Below are 21,783 nucleotides of genomic sequence, written 5' to 3' on the forward strand. Positions count from 1 at the left end.
GTTGCAACATGTCATTGATATGCAGAAGAAACAGGGTCGGGGACAGAACACAGTCTTGTGGGACCCCAGCATTCACGGGTTTAAGGTCGGAACATGCTCCGTCGACGAAGACCTTGATGCTCCGATCGGCTAGAAAGCTGGAGATCCAGTCGCATAATTTCTCAGGAAGCCCGTAGGCTGGAAGCTTCGAGAGCAGTGCTTTGTGCCACACCCGATCGAAGGCTTTCGCTATGTCCAAACTAACCGCTAGTGCCTCCCCCTTGGACTCAATTGCCTCTGCCCATCTATGAGTAAGGTATACTAGAAGGTCACCAGCCGAACGACCACGACGAAAGCCGTACTGATAATCGCTAATCAGCTGGTCGCCCTCTAGATAACTCAAGAGCTGGCCATTAATAATGGATTCCATTATTTTGGAGAACAAGGAGGTTATTGCGATTGGGCGATAGTTGGATGGATAGTTGGTAGCACAAAGTACACTTATGAACGTTATTGTTATTGATAAAATAAATTAAAAACAAATATTTGTCCTCTATCATCAGGAGGCACGTTGTAATAGGAGCACGTACTTACAGTCTCCATACAAAATGTAAGCAATCATTACAAACCGAAGCCAAAATGTAAATAAGTTGTAATACAAAATTCTTGTTTCCGAGAATGTCCAAAAATGCCGAATCCACTTATGTCACTTAGATTTTGAACCCTTATATAAGCCAAGTTATTTTTTTTAGCATTACAACCCTAATGTTATCTTAGTTATAAGCTCATAAGCACTTAAAGTCAGTTGTCACCCAGCTTCAAAGTGTTTCAATTATCACACATCTGAACATATCTACAACCGCCTCGGAACTTGGCGGCCAACGCTAGTTTATAAAATTTACTCACTGCTAAATCCAAGGCCAGGGCTGGGCGGTGCTAGTTCTTCAGCGGGCAAAGGCTGCGCCGTGCACACTTCTATAGAGTGCGTTGCTAGAACCCCGCTATCTCTGTCCATCATTGACGGAGCCATCGTGGATTCGGAACCTAGGGAGGTGCCTACAAAACTTATTAACAGCTTCAACTAAGTTTTAGCCTCAAAAATAGTTTCAAATCTCAAATAATTCAAGAATTATAACCGACTCCTAAAATAAAAAAAAACACAATATGTTTTATTTATTAATTAGATATTAATTAAAAATTGCATTTTTAAGTGCCTATCTTATACCTAATTCGCACTGCTAAGCAAAAAAATGTGTGCGTGTACTAGAGTACACACGAAAGAAGTGAAATTTCTTTAATACCTTATTTTTAGAAAAAAAATTCACCTATATCCAACTTTATTGGACAATTGGTTAAATAAAGTTAAATTATATAAAGATTAACAAAAGGCTTTTATTATAATAGACATGAATACAAATAATACAATTATTTAATTTTACCTTATTACTACTAAGATTATTTCAGAATTTCATTAATTGTAATATAATTATTACGATCATTATCGTTATTATATATTCGTTATATTATTATTACGAGCTAGGGGATCGGATAGAAAATGCCGTAGATTTATTCAAGGGTTTATTTCTTGATAAATCAATGAGGAATTTATGGGCACAAATTAATTGCAGAGATGCACTAATAACACAGTCACTAATTACTTCACTTATCGCTTCGGTGTTCCTCTCGTGGTATCGCATTCCAAACTAAAGGCGACTAGTCGCGTTTCGGCTTGCTTATATATCCCTGGGAATAGTTCTAAACAATATTCGAGAACTCTCTAGGCGGGCTTGCTACTGAGAAGCGATTGAACAATTCTAGAACTTCCGCACTCTTTGTCTCTTTCGCACGTTGCTCCGTCCTTGTCGTACGGCGTTCTAGAGTGCTCAATTTAGTTTCGAGAAAGTTCTGATCTTCTCTCTCTCTCTCGTATCATTTTGTCCTTGTCTCACACCTAGAAAGTTTGGTCTAAAATATTCCTTCATCAAATACCTAGGCCTGTCTCCTGAAAACTGCACCACTCTACTACACATGTTCTGAAACCGACTGAAAAAAGGTTTCAGCTTCCTGAAAACTAGGGTAACATTATGGAAATTACAATTTTCTAATATGTGATTGACCCTCTCCTGAAACGGTCAGAAATCATATTACAGCCTGCTTATATATATAATAATGTTACGATGACCCGTCTTCGTAACATTAATATATATGCGTTATCGTTATTATATATTATAGTTATTAATGGCTTCGAATACCTTCGAATCAACCGTGGTAGGGCAAGAAAAATATAGCATGGCGTAACGGAAAAAAGTGACGGGACAAAGTCGTAAAGCACTATTACGACTATTTTAATGTTTTGTAATTTTTAACTTCCTGGGGTGATTGATGGATAACTATAATTATTTTCAGAATTTTAGTAAAACATTTTATTATAATAGAATACTAGTTTACCAAATTTTATTTTTCCTGTAATACATCGCAACAATCAAAAATATAATTTTAGTTTAGATTGTAACTCTACCAAGTAATAATTAAAGTTAATGCGACAGTTTAAAAGCAAACCAACAGCGGTAATAAATTATTACGTCCTGGACATTCATCAAAATTACCGTCGTAATGTCCGGTTACTGTCGTCCGTAATTATTAAATAATGAAACACTCGTAAATCGCTTTTGATCTTCAGTCTAATTAGATAAATTACTGTAATGTACGTTTAGTTATTGTTTAACTATTTACAGTTATATAACAACAATGTCAACTCTCCAAATAAGAAGAAAAATATATTATATTTGTATATGTAACTAGTGGACCCGACTGTCTGTCTTGTCTTAACTATGAATATTTATTTCGAATTGGTACAATTAACAAAAACTATTATATATATATATATATAAATAGTTTTGTTAGTATTTCAACACGTGTTGGTGTTAGTGACATATAACTGGTCATGTGAAAAACATGGACTTTCAAGATAAATGCTACAAACAATTAGCTAACTGCAATTATTTTAATTATTTATATGTATTTTCTGTAATTATTTTATATGTATTTTCTCAATATAATAACTCCGATCGAAGCATTTGTTTTAAACGATATTCAATTTTCTTACATCCTCTTTGACGATATTTGCACGCATTCTGTCAATGTTATGTCAAACGCCATAAGGTTACATGAAAAAAGTTTCAATTGTAAAAGCGCTATGCACTGGAAAAAAATTGCTATCGTAACAAGTCATGATTACTTAATATGGTATAAGAACCTACTCCTGACAATAACAAACACAACAAAAAAAGAATTAGCGAAATCGGTCCAGCCGTTATCTTATTGATATATATATATAAAAGATAGATATACTTATTAACCTAGTAGTAATACCATCTTTTATTTTTCCTGAATAAAATAGATATTTCTTTTACGATTGTTGCCCCGGGGCAAGCGATATGATGTGGTCAGCTTTAATATACATATAAATAAAAGTAAACTATAAAAGCGGTTTATTGAGACAATTGTTTGAAAGTCGGTTCCGAAAAAAAAATCAATGGCGCTACAATCTTTTTAGGTCTGAACCTCAGAATTCTGTATCTCTTTCATGGTCATTTGTAAATCTAATAGGCAATTGGTGATCAGCCTTCTGTGTCTGACGCACGCCGTCGATTTTTTGGGTCTAAAGCAAGCCGGTTTCCTCGCGATGTTTTCCTTCGCCGTTCGAGCGAGTGATAAATATGCACATAGAAAGAAAGTCATTGGTGCACAGCTGGGGATCGAACCTCAGGGAAAAGAGTCGCTCGCTGAAGCCACTAAGCCAACATTACTTTAGTCGGTGTCGAAAGCTACGGCAAAAGGACGTCTCAAAACGTTTCAAAATTACGTTATTTAAAATAAACTTCATCAGTTTTGATCACAACTCTGATTGACGCCTTCTTGGAACATCGTGTTGAGCAGTCGTAGAATGATATTTACATTTGATTAAAGACGTGGACATGATATTTACCCATTTTCAGGTCCTGTAAGCTGGATGAGTCCAGTGGAACGCTATCCAGATCTCTGGAAGAGGTTTCCTGTCCGGGACAACTCGTTGGAAGCACTAACGTCATTTCCACAGCTGGAACCACCATTCCTACCACAATTGTGCTGTAACAAAAATCCATTATCAATAATTTGATAATATTTGTTAGATTGTCGCACATCGCCTTTTTAATGACTGGGCAAAAACTCCTTACTTGGAATGGCCCAAAAGGAGAGGACATCGAGGAGGAGGAGAAATTAAAACAGTATCAATGATTCAACAGTATAAGGAATTACATTTAAATGAATTTCGAGTATTTCTAGAAGAAGAAAAAAGAAAAAAAATGGTGGTCTGTAAAGTCGGTTTACGAACGGTAGTTTAACGTGACAACGTCTGTTGTACATTGATGAAATATAATTTAAAAAAGGTTGTCACTATTTTGCATGGATACAAAGAAGGCGTGAACCTTCGTAAGCATAGGCCAATCGAGTGGAAGAGAGAAAGTTGCGGCGCAAGCGTACAATGAGCGTAACGGGACAATGTGTCCTGCTTTTTCGTCCGGGTATCCGGCGTTCATCGATTTATTAGACGTTGTCACGTCAAAAATACATTTAAAAATTTTGCGTCACTTTAAAACCACTTAATTAAACATAACATTCAGAAGAGACTCAAAATGAAATTGTATTATTAAACAATAATTAAACGGTCCAGAAAATATAAGAAGTCTTTTATATCATTTAGGTCGGTGAATTACGTTTTCTTAATCAGTCAGAGCGAACTGTCGGTAACACACTTACCCAGGATCCTCAGGCATCCTCCCAGCCTGGTGCGAGAGCCAAGCTGCTAGTTCCGAGAGCTTCTCCAACTGTCTCAGTAGAAACAGTAGCTGGTAGTGGTTAATTTGTAAACCAGCCAAACCACAGGTCCGGCCAATCATCCAGATACGATTGAAGCCGTCTTCAAAACATAACTGGAAATGTTATTAAAAATAAATAAAGAAAAACAAATATAAAAACTCACGATCAGCCATTTAAAAATATACATGCAAATGATTCATATTAACTATCATAATATCATAATAATAGAAACAGTTATAATTGTTGTCACAAGTTAAAGGAAAATGCTAGTGAGCAAACTACAACCATGTAATCTGGATCTTAGGATTCTGCCTGTCGTGGTAATTTTGAATACGTCATAATATTAGCTACCATACGGGATCAATCAAAAGAACCTCATAATAACGTAATCGACTACGAATTTATCCACGACATCCAGAATTAAATTATACCACTAGCTCGCGAAAGGATCAAAGAATTAATTACACGTCACGATCACGACACGGACACGTCGTGAAGAAGCTCCACCATTTTGAGGTTATTTTGCTGCGTATCGAGATTTACAATTTGTATGACACAGCCACACCAAATTTTTTAAAATAGCTAATAATTGATCTGTGGTTGACATTCCTTCAAAAAAAGAACGAAGCAATTCTAAAGCAGCCAGCTAAGCCAGCAACGCAATGTTCCACGGACGATACCACCTAACAACTTTACATCAGGTGCGCGCTGTAAATCATCACAATACAAACAAAATGCCAAATTTTATATTTCCTCATTATTAACTGTTCGTTTTTCCAATAAATATTTACGCCCACTGTCTCTGTTGCTGTGCCCTAATCAGTTAATTTTAACTCACCCAAGCGGTCAAAGGCGTAGCGTCAAGCAGAGGTGAGGGTTTATAATTAGTAGCTCTTGCGCCGCTGAAGTCGATCCATAGAGGTTCAGCTCTTGCACACCAAATTGAACGATTCTCGCGCCAAAGTAATTCAGGAGTCACTGTATTGCCGCGGTCTATGTCGTCTAGACCTGAATATGCAAAATAACAGTATTTATATCAATATCAATCGCGATTGCTGTGAATTACAGCGTTATCAACTATTAAATAGCAAAAACGGGGTTCTTGAATTGTAAATTAAAAAAAACATTGTGTAATATAAAAAAAAAAACTTGGCGATTAAAAAGAGTGGCGGAGAGTTTATTGCCAGTTCTTCTCTTCCGTTCCACGCTTGATTGAGAACTGGCAGTAAATGTAAAATTAGAAGCATTTAATGTATATTTCTTTTTATTGACGTTCATAAGTGTACATGTTACCTGTATGAATAAATGATTTTTGACTTGACTTGACTAATAGAAGGGTCAGAATATATGATCGTAAGGAAATGTTAAAAATATTAATCACCTCAATTTAGCATTCTTACTTTTGCTAATCATTTAATTAATTTGTATTACTTTCATGATTCATTATTTAATTGGATTTATTTTGTTATTATACAATTGTTTCCTAGTTTATCTTCAACTTAACGACGTACGACTATTGTAACGACCAATCAGAGCAGAGCATATGCCTCGAGTGAGATCAAGGCATCTTGATATTCGGGTGAACGCGACACAGTTTGTTTTTGAGTATTCTATGAAGAGATTTGTGGTTGAAAGTAAGATCTGTGTCTTGAACCCGCTGTTCAGTATAATGTAGGGCAAAGTGCCGTTTGAAATGTTAATAGGAAAAACGTTTAGAATAAATATTGTACCATCAATATTCCTGTCTTTTGTTATACACTTTACCCATATGACGCCAACAGAACCCACTAATGACGAAGCGAATATTTCTCCGACAAATATAATTGAAAGCAGAATCTTTTTTGTTTGATACTCCTGTATTAGGTTTAAAGACTTTATTTCTCAAAAAGACAAAAATGTCACTTACATGAGAATAATACTTTAGATTAACATTAAATTGTAGTCCTTCCTAAAATAATCATAATAAAACGATAGTACATGCAAGAAACTTAAAAGTAAAAGTAACCAAAGACATGAATAAAAATTTAAAACAAGTAATGAATTTAAAAGTAATTTTGTCTAACATATTCACTTAGCTTCGATTTGAATGAATTGAAAGAAGTAATATTTTTTATATATTTGTGGGTCATTTTTTATACAGCTGTGCGCCTTCGTAGGTAAACATTATTTTGCCGTAGTTCGTACGTACGTACGTCCTTACGTATTTTAGGTAATACAAGATAACTCGTTCGACGCATACTTCTACGAGTCACACGTTGCGGTTTGGAGAAAGTTAGACTAGTGTGGAGAGAACTTTTTATATTATATATGTATTTATAATACATGTATTATCCTGTATTTGTTCCTTGAAACGTAGGACTAAAGTTCTTTAATGGTGGACGACAAATAATCACAAGTAAAATCATTCCTAAAAACTCACAGAAGGAGAAACCAAAAATTACAGAGAAATAAACTAGATATAACATCTCTTCACACTTACTGTCTGCATGTAAAACAAACTGCTGGTGTATGGGGTCCATATCGTCGTCTGCGCATGGAAAATGTCCGCGTGGAGTGAGGCGACGTAAAGCGGCGATTATGGACGCTAAATCCGCTCTTGTGCCAGCTGTATCTAAAATATTAAAATCAAACTTTATGTTACGAATAAAGAGATTCACAATCGTAATTTCCATCAATATTTTTTCCTCGATATCGAATCTATAATCAGGCAAATGCTATAATAATTTTTTACTATACCAAAATGAAAAAAAAGCCGGCAACCCACTAAAATGTCTGTATGGGCTGCGATGAGGGATCGTGTGTGCTTTTAAAAAGACTGTACTACTCACTAGCTCTTGCTGATTCCCGTACATTTGTGAATGTAACCCGTGCAGTACAAACGTGCAACTCCTTGGGCCTGTCACGCTGTTGGGATATATGTTCCGGGCCTGCTTCTAACACTATCTACACGAAAAAAAAAATACCTTTAAAATAATCCCATATAGGACAAATACGTAAAAATTATTTACTCAAAAAATTTTGTTATCTGCTGCCTTATTTTTTATAACACCATGCGCCTATTACGTTTTAGTATAGCAGGTATTTTTGATCTGGTCTGGCAGACCATGCAGGTCTTCAGATGTGAATTATAAAATCAATGTATACAAAATATTGTAATTTTTTTTTAAGTATGGAGTTTCTTGCCCATTCTTTTACCAAATGATACCTTTCGGAAGGGGTAATAATAGTTTTTTTAGTATTGGAATCGTAAATGGAACTAAGCGAAAGCACGTACATGTATTGTTTAGAATAGTTATATTAAACAGCATAAATTGTATGGGAAATCAGTTAGAGTCGTCAAAAATTTTAAGATGATATCGTATTGAAGTATATGAATACGAGACGAAAATATTGTACGTGATAAAGCTACTGGAACATCAGAAAGTATGTGAAACTATGTAGGATATTTATCATAAATTATATTATCTTCGTTTATTATAATTTATACTATAAACTAGAAGACTTAAAACGACCTCTGTCATAATACCTTGTAGATAAGATTTAGAAACAGTAGAACAAAACTGAAATTTCGGTTAACACAAGGAAACATAACTTTTCTCGTAAAAACACAGTTCGTGCCTAATATATCGACTCATTTCCACGTATTAAAATAAAAACCTAGAAAAAATTATGGAATTAATAAACGAAACATATAGTCATGCACAAACACACTTTTACTCACAAACACGTAAGCACAGCAATAACAACATTACATTTCTCCTAGGTTCCGCTGTTCATAGCAATTTTTATAATTATATTTATCTACAATACGTACCTTGGGCATAATAACTTCCGACCGTACATCCATATATGTGGATGAGTCATCTGTACTCGTCGAAGCAACCGCAGCGGCCACATGCGGAAGGAACGCCGTTAACCATACTATACTCGGTACGTCTACGTTCACGCGCACAGGCGACACTTGTACGTACATTTTTGGTGATGGCACTGAAATTTTAGATAAGATTTATCTTCTCTATCTATTATAAACTTAAAATTATTTACATAATTTTAATTTTTCCGACGTTTCGCGTGCCTGAAGACAAAAGGTGTTGAATGTCAAAAGTATCACAGCTGTAGAGAAAGTTGTGTTATCTATTTTCGCGGATTGATAGAGGAAACCCTTAAGTCATTTCTGCAAAAAACCCGTCATCTTTTAGTAGTACCAACACCGGGGAAATAAATACAGATATAGAACTTTCTCTACAGCTGTGATACTTTTGACATTGATAAATAATTATAATTTTATAATAATACAAATAGCTTAAATCCGGTTAAAAAATTGTTTTCTTTCAATGTGTAAAAGCTATGTTAACCAAAGACAATACTATGAAGTAAAATTAACAAAAAACTAAGACGCAGAAATATGTCTGCCCAATAGAAATTGGACAACAATTTAAACATATAACATGCCATTAGATAAGTAGCAGTAATTTTAAATTAACAAAAAATACTCATACCGAAATAGGTATTTACAGTTAATATATTAATCTATTTTTATTGATTTCTGTTTCCAAGTTCTGTAAATGTTTGAACCTTAACCCTAAAACTATTATACATAATTTTTTAGTTAATCAGTAAATGGGTAAGTAGTTGAAAAACGGATATTGAAGTGTCAAATCTCATCAACTTACCAGGAAAGCATACATCTCCCGGATAATAGAAGAAAGTGAGTTCAGCGTGTAAAAGGCCAGCATCACCGGGCAATGTGGCCTTTTCTGCGCTAACAAGTGGTCGAGGGGCTTCCCTCGACTTAGAACCTGTTGATACCTATAAAGACATACAAAAGCCTAGTGTTAACTATATATGAAACTATCTGTGATGAAGAATGACTCGATCGTTTCACCAAGTCCATGGAGACCTTTTCCCGAGTATTTTTTAGAAAACTTGCTGAATTAATTACAGTGTAAACTTCATGTAAGGTCCCTCGATTTAACGAAGAACTTCCTAAAGCGTCGAAATCAATTGGCTTTGGTTGGTTTAGTTTGTCTTCCATATAATAATACACTTTACATAGCATTACACCCACTCTCAATAATATCTAGCCCACAATAAACTCGACTGTCATCATGCATACGAACTTACTAAGAAATTCGATGGTTTGTTTACAAATTGGGATTGCTTGTACGTAATGACTGTTGTTGACCATGACTGATAAGTTGGAATCATGGATTATCTTTACGTTTTTCTTCTCTACATTTAACGACAAGTCTCTATAACGCCACAGTGCCTTCAGTGTCGTATGTACACTGTATTTGCTATTATTATTATTTTCTTTATTCCTACATAATTATGTATTAACAGATGCTTGGCGGACCCATGCGACTGAGAGAGACAAGTCAAAGAATTGTGCGCGATATTGGAGGCTACGCGATAGTGAGGAAGTTGCATGGATCTGATTAGGGTTGCGCTTTCTGAAGTTCATACATAATTCTCACATGTGTATATACTTTCTAGAACATATTATTGATCTGATTGTCCTCAGTTTAATATGTATTTGAGAGCAAAAATATAATTATTTCAACTAACTTTGTGTTTTAAAACCTTTGCCAAACATTATTTCAAACTAGAGAATGACATTTTTGATATCTAACTTTGTGTTTTAAGAGCTTTGCCAAACATTATTTCAAACTAGAGAATGACATCTTTGATATCTAACTTTGTGTTTTAAGAGCTTTGCCAAACATTACTTCAAACTAGAGAATGACATCTTTGATATCTAACTTTGTGTTTTAAGAGCTTTGCCAAACATTACTTCAAACTAGAGAATGACATCTTTGATATCTAACTTTGTGTTTTAAGAGCTTTGCCAAACATTATTTCAATCTAGAGAATGACATCTTTGATATCTAACTTTGTGTTTTAAGAGCTTTGCCAAACATTACTTCAAACTAGAGAATGACATCTTTGATATCTAACTTTGTGTTTTAAGAGCTTTGCCAAACATTACTTCAAACTAGAGAATGACATCTTTGATATCTAACTTTGTGTTTTAAGAGCTTTGCCAAACATTACTTCAAACTAGAGAATGACATCTTTGATATCTAACTTTGTGTTTTAAGAGCTTTGCCAAACATTACTTCAAACTAGAGAATGACATCTTTGATATCTAACTTTGTGTTTTAAGAGCTTTGCCAAACATTATTTCAATCTAGAGAATGACATCTTTGATATCTAACTTTGTGTTTTAAGAGCTTTGCCAAACATTATATCAAACTAGAGAATGACATCTTTGATATCTAACTTTGTGTTTTAAGAGCTTTGCCAAACATTATTTCAAACTAGAGAATGACATCTCTGATATCTAACTTTGTGTTTTAAAAGCTTTGCCAAACATTATTTCAAAATAGAAAATGACATCTTTAATATCTAACTTTGTGTTTTAAAAGCTTTGCCAAACATTATTTCAAAATAGAGAATGACATCTCTAATATCTAACTTTGTGTTTTAAAAGCTTTGCCAAACATTTTTTCAAAATAGAAAATGACATCTTTTATATCTAACTTTGTGTTTTAAGAGCTTTGCCAAACATTATTTCAAACTAGAGAATGACATCTTTTATATCTAACTTTGTGTTTTAAGAGCTTTGCCAAACATTATTTCAAACTAGAGAATGACATCTTTGATATCTAACTTTGTGTTTTAAGAGCTTTGCCAAACATTATATCAAACTAGAGAATGCCATCTTTGATATCTAACTTTGTGTTTTAAGAGCTTTGCCAAACATTTTTTCAAAATAGAAAATGACATCTTTTATATCTAACTTTGTGTTTTAAGAGCTTTGCCAAATATTATTTCAAACTAGAGAATGACATCTTTTATATCTAACTTTGTGTTTTAAGAGCTTTGCCAAACATTATTTCAAACTAGAGAATGACATCTTTGATATCTAACTTTGTGTTTTAAGAGCTTTGCCAAACATTTTTTCAAAATAGAAAATGACATCTTTTATATCTAACTTTGTGTTTTAAGAGCTTTGCCAAACATTATTTCAAACTAGAGAATGACATCTTTTATATCTAACTTTGTGTTTTAAGAGCTTTGCCAAACATTATTTCAAACTAGAGAATGACATCTTTGATATCTAACTTTGTGTTTTAAGAGCTTTGGCAAACATTACTTCAAACTAGAGAATGACATCTTTGATATCTAACTTTGTGTTTTAAGAGCTTTGCCAAACATTATTTCAAAACTAGAGAATGACATCTTTGATATCTAACTTTGTGTTTTAAGAGCTTTGCCAAACATTATATCAAACTAGAGAATGACATCTTTGCTATCTAACTTTGTGTTTTAAGAGCTTTGCCAAACATTATTTCAAACTAGAGAATGACATCTCTGATATCTAACTTTGTGTTTTAAAAGCTTTGCCAAACATTATTTCAAAATAGAGAATGACATCTTTGATATCTAACTTTGTGTTTTAAGAGCTTTGCCAAACATTATATCAAACTAGAGAATGACATCTTTGATATCTAACTTTGTGTTTTAAGAGCTTTGCCAAACATTATTTCAAACTAGAGAATGACATCTCTGATATCTAACTTTGTGTTTTAAAAGCTTTGCCAAACATTATTTCAAAATAGAAAATGACATCTTTAATATCTAACTTTGTGTTTTAAAAGCTTTGCCAAACATTATTTCAAAATAGAGAATGACATCTCTAATATCTAACTTTGTGTTTTAAAAGCTTTGCCAAACATTTTTTCAAAATAGAAAATGACATCTTTTATATCTAACTTTGTGTTTTAAGAGCTTTGCCAAACATTATTTCAAACTAGAGAATGACATCTTTTATATCTAACTTTGTGTTTTAAGAGCTTTGCCAAATATTATTTCAAACTAGAGAATGACATCTTTGATATCTAACTTTGTGTTTTAAGAGCTTTGCCAAACATTATATCAAACTAGAGAATGACATCTTTGATATCTAACTTTGTGTTTTAAGAGCTTTGCCAAACATTTTTTCAAAATAGAAAATGACATCTTTTATATCTAACTTTGTGTTTTAAGAGCTTTGCCAAACATTATTTCAAACTAGAGAATGACATCTTTTATATCTAACTTTGTGTTTTAAGAGCTTTGCCAAACATTATTTCAAACTAGAGAATGACATCTTTGATATCTAACTTTGTGTTTTAAGAGCTTTGCCAAACATTATTTTAAACTAGAGAATGACATCTTTTATATCTAACTTTGTGTTTTAAGAGCTTTGCCAAACATTATTTCAAACTAGAGAATGACATCTTTGATATCTAACTTTGTGTTTTAAGAGCTTTGCCAAACATTATATCAAACTAGAGAATGACATCTTTGATATCTAACTTTGTGTTTTAAGAGCTTTGCCAAACATTATTTCAAACTAGAGAATGACATCTTTGATATCTAACTTTGTGTTTTAAGAGCTTTGCCAAACATTATTTCAAACTAGAGAATGACATCTTTTATATCTAACTTTGTGTTTTAAGAGCTTTGCCAAACATTATTTCAAACTAGAGAATGACATCTTTGATATCTAACTTTGTGTTTTAAGAGCTTTGCCAAACATTATTTCAAACTAGAGAATGACATCTTTAGTATCTAACTTTGTGTTTTAAGAGCTTTGCCAAACATTATTTCAAACTAGAGAATGACATCTTTGATATCTAACTTTGTGTTTTAAATACTTTGCCAAATATTATTTCAAAATAGAGAATTTAATCTTTCTTAAATATCAACTTTGTGGTTCACTTAACATACCTTGTAAACCGTAAAGTCATCTATTCTTAAAACTAAGCAAGTAGTCATCAGTTTGCCCAACTCCTGGAGTATTCTCGTTCTTGTTGGCGATGCTGAAAATATAATGAGTTATATATAATAATAATAATAATCTGTATTTCAAATATTACGTAATATTTATTAATTAGTTATAAGCCTTACGAGAGATATGATATTGTTACATACCTTGTGAGGTAGTTTGTGTGGACGGAGCATTAGAAGCGGATGTCTGCGAGGCCGGCTTGTGACTTACGCCGTTCGGTAGCGACTCTTCATTTTTTTCTTCTTTACTGCTAGGCTAGAATATTAAACATTGAGTGTCAGATATGTCAATTTTAATTAATATTATTAATCAAAGAAATTTTTCATTAATTGAACGCATTTAACAATGAACTTATGTGCGTATGACTACGCGTATAAACTGACGTACAAATGTTTTAATTTACCTTTGCACTGGGCGTGACCGGCTTGGGATCTAAGAGATCCAACAGAGATCCACAGAAAGACGACAGAGCCTGCGATAACCACTGACTGTGAGGAGTTGCTGCTTCTCTATACAAAAGAATTCAGAAAATATAAAAAAAAAATCTTTTACTCTCACAATAAAAAATATAATTTGTATAGAATTTTAATGACGCTTTTTTGTAAGAAATAAAAGTATTTTTTTAAATCCCAATCCTAACGGATTTCACACTTACATAAAATACATATTAATTTTAATGACAACGCCGAAATAATATTTATGAAAGAAGAGATAGAGTTGAAAGTAACATAATTATCTTTATATATATATATATCTATATATATATAATTCTACTGTACGTGTGTATGTCATGGCACTCCTGTTAAACGGCTGGACTGATATGAATGAAACACAAATCAGCCCGGCAGATAGCGCTGCATTCCATCAGCTGTGCATGTGATCGTAAATAAACTCTTAAACGGCTGAAAAGATTTTGATGATTTTTTTGTTACATTATATCATTATTTTTTTTTTTTGTATCTAAGACGTGTGTACAGGGCAACGTCTATCGAATCCGCAAGTACTTTATATTAGGTTTTTTCTGTTTGCGTCACTCATTTTACAAAATGGAAAACTTATCGCATTATTTACGAGTACGAGTTCCGCCGTGGCACTAGTGCTGTGGAAACGACTCGAAGGGTGAATGATATGTATGGCGGTCATGTTGCAAAAGAAAACACAGTTCGTTTTTGGTTCCAACGTTTTCGTTCTGGAAATTTCGACCTGCAGATCAAGCCCCGTGGACGGCCTGACACCCAAGTTGATAATGAAGTATGGCTATTGTGGAAGCGGATCCATCGCAAACCACGTCCGAGTTAGCTGCAGGCTGCGGTGTTAGTGATAAAACTGTTTTAATTCACTTGAAGCAAATTGGGAAGATTAAAAAGCTTGAAAGGTGGGTACTACTGGGATACTGGTACAAATTCACTGAAGCAAACCGGCAAACGCGCGTCGACTGCTGCGTTACATTACTGAACAGGCACAATAATGAAGGTATTTTAAACCGAATCATTACCTGTGATGAAAAATGGATTCTTTACGATAATCGGAAGCGCTCAGCGCAATGGTTGGATCCTGGCCAGCCAGCCAAATCCTGCCCCAAGCGAAAATTAACCCCAAAAAATTTACTTGTAAGCGTTTGGTGGACTAGTACCGGTATTATTCATTGCAGTTCTCAAATCTGGCCAGACTATTACGGCTGATGTCTATTGTCAGCAATTGCAAACCATGATGGAAAAGCTAGCGGCTAAACAACCTAGGCTGGTCAATCGCTCCACGCCACTGCTACTTCACGACAACGCTAGACCACACACTACACAACAGACGGCTACCAAATTAGAAGAGCTTCAATTGGAATGTCTAAGACATCCTCCGTGTTCCCCGGACTTTGCTCCAACAGATTACCATTTTTTTTCGAAATTTGGACAACTTCTTACAAGGGAAAAAAATCACCTCTGATGGGGCAGTCCAAATCGCCTTCACAGATTTTATTGATTCCCGTCCGACTGGTTTATTTAGTAAAGGGATCATTGAACTACCTCTGAGAAAATGAATGGCAAAAGTGCATAGAAAACAATGGTTCATACTTTGATTAATTAAATATATTATATTTAAAAATATTCGACTTTTTGTTCCTCCCATACAAAACGCCAATTTCATATGTAAGGATCTAATATATCATTAATATTGTTACCTATATCCCCTCCAATGCCTTCTATCATCAGAAGCCTTGTGATAGGGGAAGAGATCCGCCTGCATACTGACCAGCGTCACTTGAAGAGCACCGCCGTTCGCCAGTTGAGGCATTTCTGATCTACCCACTAAAAATAAAATATAAGATTATACTTCTTTAAATCTAAAAAACATTGTAAATGGGTATGAAATATCTCACTAGATAAAACTAAAAAACAACTAAAAATAATCATAAAATTATATCAATATCACAAACACATTAAAATCCTGTGTAATTATTTCCTAAACTTATACTTTACAACAATTAAATTTTTTGCCCTTCTATCTTATGTAATTTAATACATTTTTTTTATTTACTCACAGTGGTTACCTGGAAGACTTCGCTCGAAAGCGATAAGGCCGCCAGTTGCCCTCCTTTTGATTTAATTATGTTCAAATTTTTTTATATATTGTAATGTAACGATGTGTTAATAAATATATAAAACAAATTCATTTTTTACAATGTATATACTGAGTTTTTTTTTTATTTATTAAAGAAATTGTTAAATAGCTATTTTTTTAATTTGTATTAGTTTATGCGTAACTCACATCCTGGATCATCACACAGATGTAAATCGATCCTCGGTGCCAGCAAATGGTAAGAAGTTTCTCGTACGTCATGTTTAGCGAACATTCGAGCGAGTATGTCCCGCTCGCTTGAACTAGATCGGCTCGATATTTGCTGCAATGGTTCTTCTATCTGTTAACATAATATTACACATAGTATTAACGTAAGAAAAGAGCAGGGCTTAGTGGCTTCAGCGTGCGACTATCATCCCTGAGGTCGTAGGTTCGATCCACGCTGCACCAATACTTTCTTTCTATGTGCGCATTTTTTAATAGCTCGAACGGTGAAGGAAGATAACGTGAGGAAACCGACATGCCTTAGACCCAAAAAATCGACGAGGTGTGTCGACACAGGAGGCTGATCACCTACTTGCCTATTAGATAGAAAAATAATTACGAAACAGATTCAGACATCTAATGCCCAGATACAAAAACCGATTTTTATGAAACATAAACCGTTTCCTGTTTAAAATATAAATGATTTTTTACGAAAAATTCGTTGACAAACATACTAACATTTACGAAATTCAGCACACTTGCTTTTTTATAGAGGGAGAATACGGGCAGGAGGATCACCTGATGTTAAGTGATTAATATGGAGGATGTTGCCTGCCTTAAGAATTAGTACGCTTTTTTCTTTCTAAGTCGAATTCAATCACAAATACTTTAGTGGGCAGCTGGTTCTACATAGTGGCAGTGGGTGGTTTGGAAGTAGATTGTCACTCAAATACCAACGGTATTTAATATATGCAAACTGTTAACCTTATGTTTTAATAAAATTTGTAGGCTAATACAAAAAAGTCTTTGTAGTAATCTCATACCTTTTTAGCTGCTTTAGTCCGAGTAGCAAGCTGCGTCGCTCTATGTACTGGTCCAGCCAATGCGGCCGCGCACGCGACCGCTGCACGTAACTGTCCGTCCGTTAACGCCCACGCCAACGGCTCAGGGCGCAATACTAAACGCGAACCGAGCACGGCACAATCTAAAAATTTCAATTTATGTTATTTGTGTTCGTGTATTAGAGGCTTCTCAATAGAGAATACCATTTAATAACTAAAAACTTTCGGTCTAGGAGGAAAATATATCAGACAGAAAAAAAAATTACGCAATAAAAAGGGATAAAATAATGGATAGACTTTAAGAACTCCTGAGTCGCTAGGCTATAACTGGAAAAGAGTCGCAAAGGATAGAGAAAGGTGAAAAGGGTTAGAGGAGGCACACCGAACTCCGAGATATACTGTAGTAAATATCACAGAGTTTCGGAATACAAAGGCTATAATATTATCATAAAAAGGATGTATAGTAAAATAAGTAAGTGCCCACACTAGGAGTTGATGGAGGATAGGAGTGGCGTGTAAGGTGAGTGTTTTTAAGAAGTCTTTTAAGTTTACGTCTTTTAGAAAGGCATCAACATTTGCGTCGTACTTGCTACATATTCATTGCACTCCCTTTGCCCCGCATAACCAATACCTGTACCCCTCTGACGCAACACCGTTATAAAAGGAAATGGACAACATATACCAGTAGCTTTCGATCGGATACCTCACATCGGACCGGTCAATTCTCAACTAGTAATAACTATATAATATAGATAAATGATCGTGTATCTCATATTTACTTCTTAATTATTGAATGTGTTTAAATTTGGTTGCTTATGTTATTTGATATAAGAAAAAACTCATGAAAAACTAAATTCAGTAATCCCCCCTACAACGGTTTACACGCCCATACAACGCCGTATAACATGAACACTTCTCAAGTTATATTTCTGTCGTGTGAAATTTATAATGAATTGTCTAGTTCAAAATTAGTTATTCGTACCTTTGCATCTGATTCAATTGTGTTTTTATAAAAATTAAACTAAATTTTATTAATTCGTGTTCCTTGTTAATTAAAAAAAAACGGTTTAAAGAGAATACTCCAACAATACGATTTCCTATAACGCAGTCCGAGTCTACCGCGTTATAGTGGTCATTACTACATATTATAATATCAAAAAATGCTTTTCTATACTTCTTAAAAATCCAGGTATACTTTTAAAGTGTTTTTAATAAAAAAATCATCATAATAACAAAATCTTAGAGACATACCAGCCAGACGTTTCTTAATCACAATCCGGCAATGCGTTGTTCCAAGTAGAAGACGCAAAGGCGGCAAATTAGCGGCCGCTACCCCATGAGCCTTCGCCTCTATTCTGGCACTTTGCCACTCCAATTCCTTTATAAACATAAACAATAGAGTTGAAACGTAGGAATTTTTTTCTCTCATTTTAATGAAGGTCAAGCAAGCTGGAGGATTTTTTAAAATAATTCTATTTGTTTCGGCAACGTTATTTGTCATTTATTGTTTCAAAATCTCTTGTTTTGAATGTGATATTTATAATAACTAGGCAACTCCACTGTGACACAGTCACGCATTTACATTTTATCTGAAGGTCTGATAATTGTTTTCGTCGATTCAGAAGTTAACATATTAGTTAGAGCTTTACTACAATTTTAACATAAGAAACTGAGCTATGCTTAGGAAGAAATTACCAGGAAATTGTTACCAATATACAGTAAATTGTCAAAACATAATGAAAAACTGAAATTCATATACCTAATATTTTTCGAATTTCCTCTTAACAATCAAATTGCGCTTCGGAGCATGGGCAACACTGATTTAGCGGTTTCATGCATAATGATCAGGAAAATACATAATAATACGGATCTTTTTGAGATTAGTCAAACAGAAATATATATCTTTGTATAAACAATTATAGTTAAATTAAAGGTCGTATTTATTATAAAAACAGTAGAAATTCATATCAAACATTTCGCATAACTGTTTAGTCTAGAAGAATATTGACGCTAATTTATATTACCTTAAATATAAGAAGCTGTCCTGTGTCGGGTGACTTGATTCTAGTCAGTCTTAGATCACCCTTTCTGCCATCCGGTGTGCGTGACTCTACCGTCACTCTTGAGATCTAGAAAGGAGTGTTTTCTCTTTCAAACATGTCGCATTAAAAAAAACCAAAGGGGTTGTTACTGAGGTTAAATTTGTGTGCAACAATGCAACAAGCAATGATTGACATTATTTTTTTTTAACCGCAAGAGAATACTGACAATTCAGAAGTATAGTCGACAAGTAATGGGGCCACTGGCTACATAGCTCTCTAAAAGCGTTGTTTTCGGGCAAATAAAAAGCCGTTTTGGAGACTGTGACAAAAGATATCTCCCAAATTAATCCCAGCTGACTTTTCCTTATGTGGTTATCTCAAAGCAAGAGTTTATGATATGATAACCCTCTTACGAATTTTGAACACGCAATTTGCAGACTAAAATAACGAAAAAAGTGAGAGCCATATCAGTTGACGCCCTGCCGCGTGTCTGCGAATTCGCTAGTCCGCTTTAAAGAGTGCATTCACCGTGATGGAAGACATTTTGACGGTGTAATATTATTTACATAAAATCTGCTCTAATACGTTATAATTTACTGCAATAATAATATTACAAATACACATTATATACGTCACATTTTTCGGTTACGCGTCACTTTTTTCCGTTACACGCCATATTTTTCTACACCACGGTTGAGTTGAAGCCATTAATAATAAAAATATATAATAACGATAACAATGAAAGTAATAATTCTATTACAAATAATGAAATTCTCTAATAATCTTAGTAGTAATAAGATAAAATGAAATAATTGTATTATTTGTTAAACTTTATCTTATTTTCCTTTATTTAACCAATTTCTATAAAGTTGCATATAGTTGATAATTTTTCGAAAAATAAAGAAGTTTCACTTCTAACGTGTGTACACTAGTACAGGCACACACTTATTTTTTTGATAAATTCAAATCCTAGAATAATTTTATTAAAATAATGTTAAGAGTTTTACTATAATAACTAATTTTAACCAGATCAAAAAGTTGTATATTAATTGATTGTATTTATCATATTTTAAATTAAATACTAAAATTATAAATATACCTGAACACTACTGGTGAATGCATCACAATTAAAATCTATTTGAACATGATTCACAGCCACTGAGATCCCATCTATGACCTGAAATCAAAAATATTTCTATGTAAATTATGTTTATACACTACTTTTATAATGGCATATTTACTTTAATCATATAGATTATACAATATACCTGCTTACACACTATGAAGTTTATTTTTGTATAAACAATACTATAAAAAAATTGTTACTGGATGTAGATAACATACTAATCGACTAGACAAATAAAATAATACCCATCTACCTTATGTATGTAACTATATTTCCCAGGAACAGGCATAGCCGCTGCCGCATTGGGATTCATCACCCGCGGCTCCGCACATACTTCCAATGCTATGTGCACTTCGTCTAAGTTCTGAAAGAAATCAATTTAATGCTTATTTAATACATACAATATCGTTATTTATGGTAAAATATATATATAATCGTTTAATTTGAATCTGTTGATTATGATTGAATAACTTTTCATTGGATGTATTTTTTTAAATACAAATGTTAAAAGATAAGGTTGTTTATTATATCTATAGATATATATAGCATAAACACTTAAGAAACACTGTTTCTTAAGTCAACACCATGTCAGATCATAGAAAGAAATTACCCAAATTTTTTAAATGAATTTTACAACATATATTAATGGAAGTAAATACAGAAGCAGCTTCATAAGTTGATGCTCTATACACTTTTATACAGAATAGGTAATAATGTATCTAATTTTTTTTACAAATTGGGATGATTTAATTTTATTAAATTGTGGCCTTGGAAAAATCTTATTACATGCATACAAACTAAAAGACTATTCAGTAGCAAAATATTACAACACTTTCATAAACCATTATGCTATAAAAACGAATAACATAGTTGCAAGCATTATCTAATTAAGTTTCGCTTCGTTGATTACCAATCCTTGATCTACTGACATTGGCTTAAAATAATACAACAATAATTTTACAAAGACTATGTACTTGCTAGGCTTAAATATAAAAAAGACATCTTTCAAACATTATATACACTTACCAAAACAATGGGTACTGTTTTTAGCTTGGTCCATTGTATTCTAAAAGAGGCACGGTTGCACTTAGCTGACGTCAAGCGCACCCAGCCAGGAAGTTCTAACAATTCTGTCAATAAATCTTCATCTAAGGTCAAATCCTGAAGCTCACCAGAGCCTCGAAGGGCTGACAATGATATTTGTTCTGGTGATAAATTCTTTGTATATCTGGAAAAATAGTTTAATTTTTAAATTAGTATAATTTTACTTGACATTTAATTTTGTTTTTTGTACTCATCATTACAAGATATGTTAAGACA

The 21,783-nt window shown here is 33.6% G+C and overlaps 1 protein-coding gene across 2 annotated transcripts in view; it reads right to left on the bottom strand.

Annotated features, from left to right (window-relative positions):
• Positions 1-21,783, bottom strand: part of LOC123711642 (UHRF1-binding protein 1-like) — a 40,595-nt gene that overhangs the window by 18,298 nt on the left and 514 nt on the right. Inside the window, exons 2-20 of one of the 2 annotated variants that reach the window (XM_045664291.1) lie at positions 21,490-21,691; positions 20,717-20,827; positions 20,437-20,514; positions 19,320-19,424; positions 18,547-18,673; positions 17,278-17,438; positions 16,439-16,589; positions 15,852-15,978; positions 14,082-14,187; positions 13,822-13,933; positions 13,618-13,709; positions 9,513-9,648; positions 8,654-8,826; positions 7,668-7,782; positions 7,319-7,450; positions 5,678-5,847; positions 4,780-4,952; positions 3,968-4,107; positions 886-1,023 (exon numbers count right to left, since the gene is read on the bottom strand). In XM_045664291.1, coding sequence (XP_045520247.1) covers positions 886-1,023; positions 3,968-4,107; positions 4,780-4,952; positions 5,678-5,847; positions 7,319-7,450; positions 7,668-7,782; positions 8,654-8,826; positions 9,513-9,648; positions 13,618-13,709; positions 13,822-13,933; positions 14,082-14,187; positions 15,852-15,978; positions 16,439-16,589; positions 17,278-17,438; positions 18,547-18,673; positions 19,320-19,424; positions 20,437-20,514; positions 20,717-20,827; positions 21,490-21,691 — 2,549 coding nt within the window. Of the gene's footprint in view, positions 1-885; positions 1,036-3,967; positions 4,108-4,779; positions 4,953-5,677; positions 5,848-7,318; positions 7,451-7,667; positions 7,783-8,653; positions 8,827-9,512; positions 9,649-13,617; positions 13,710-13,821; positions 13,934-14,081; positions 14,188-15,851; positions 15,979-16,438; positions 16,590-17,277; positions 17,439-18,546; positions 18,674-19,319; positions 19,425-20,436; positions 20,515-20,716; positions 20,828-21,489; positions 21,692-21,783 lie in introns of both variants that reach the window. The other variant, XM_045664290.1, reaches the window with a different exon arrangement.

This window comes from Pieris brassicae, chromosome 7 (assembly GCF_905147105.1).
Source record: "Pieris brassicae chromosome 7, ilPieBrab1.1, whole genome shotgun sequence".
NCBI classification, from domain to species: Eukaryota; Metazoa; Arthropoda; class Insecta; order Lepidoptera; family Pieridae; genus Pieris; species Pieris brassicae.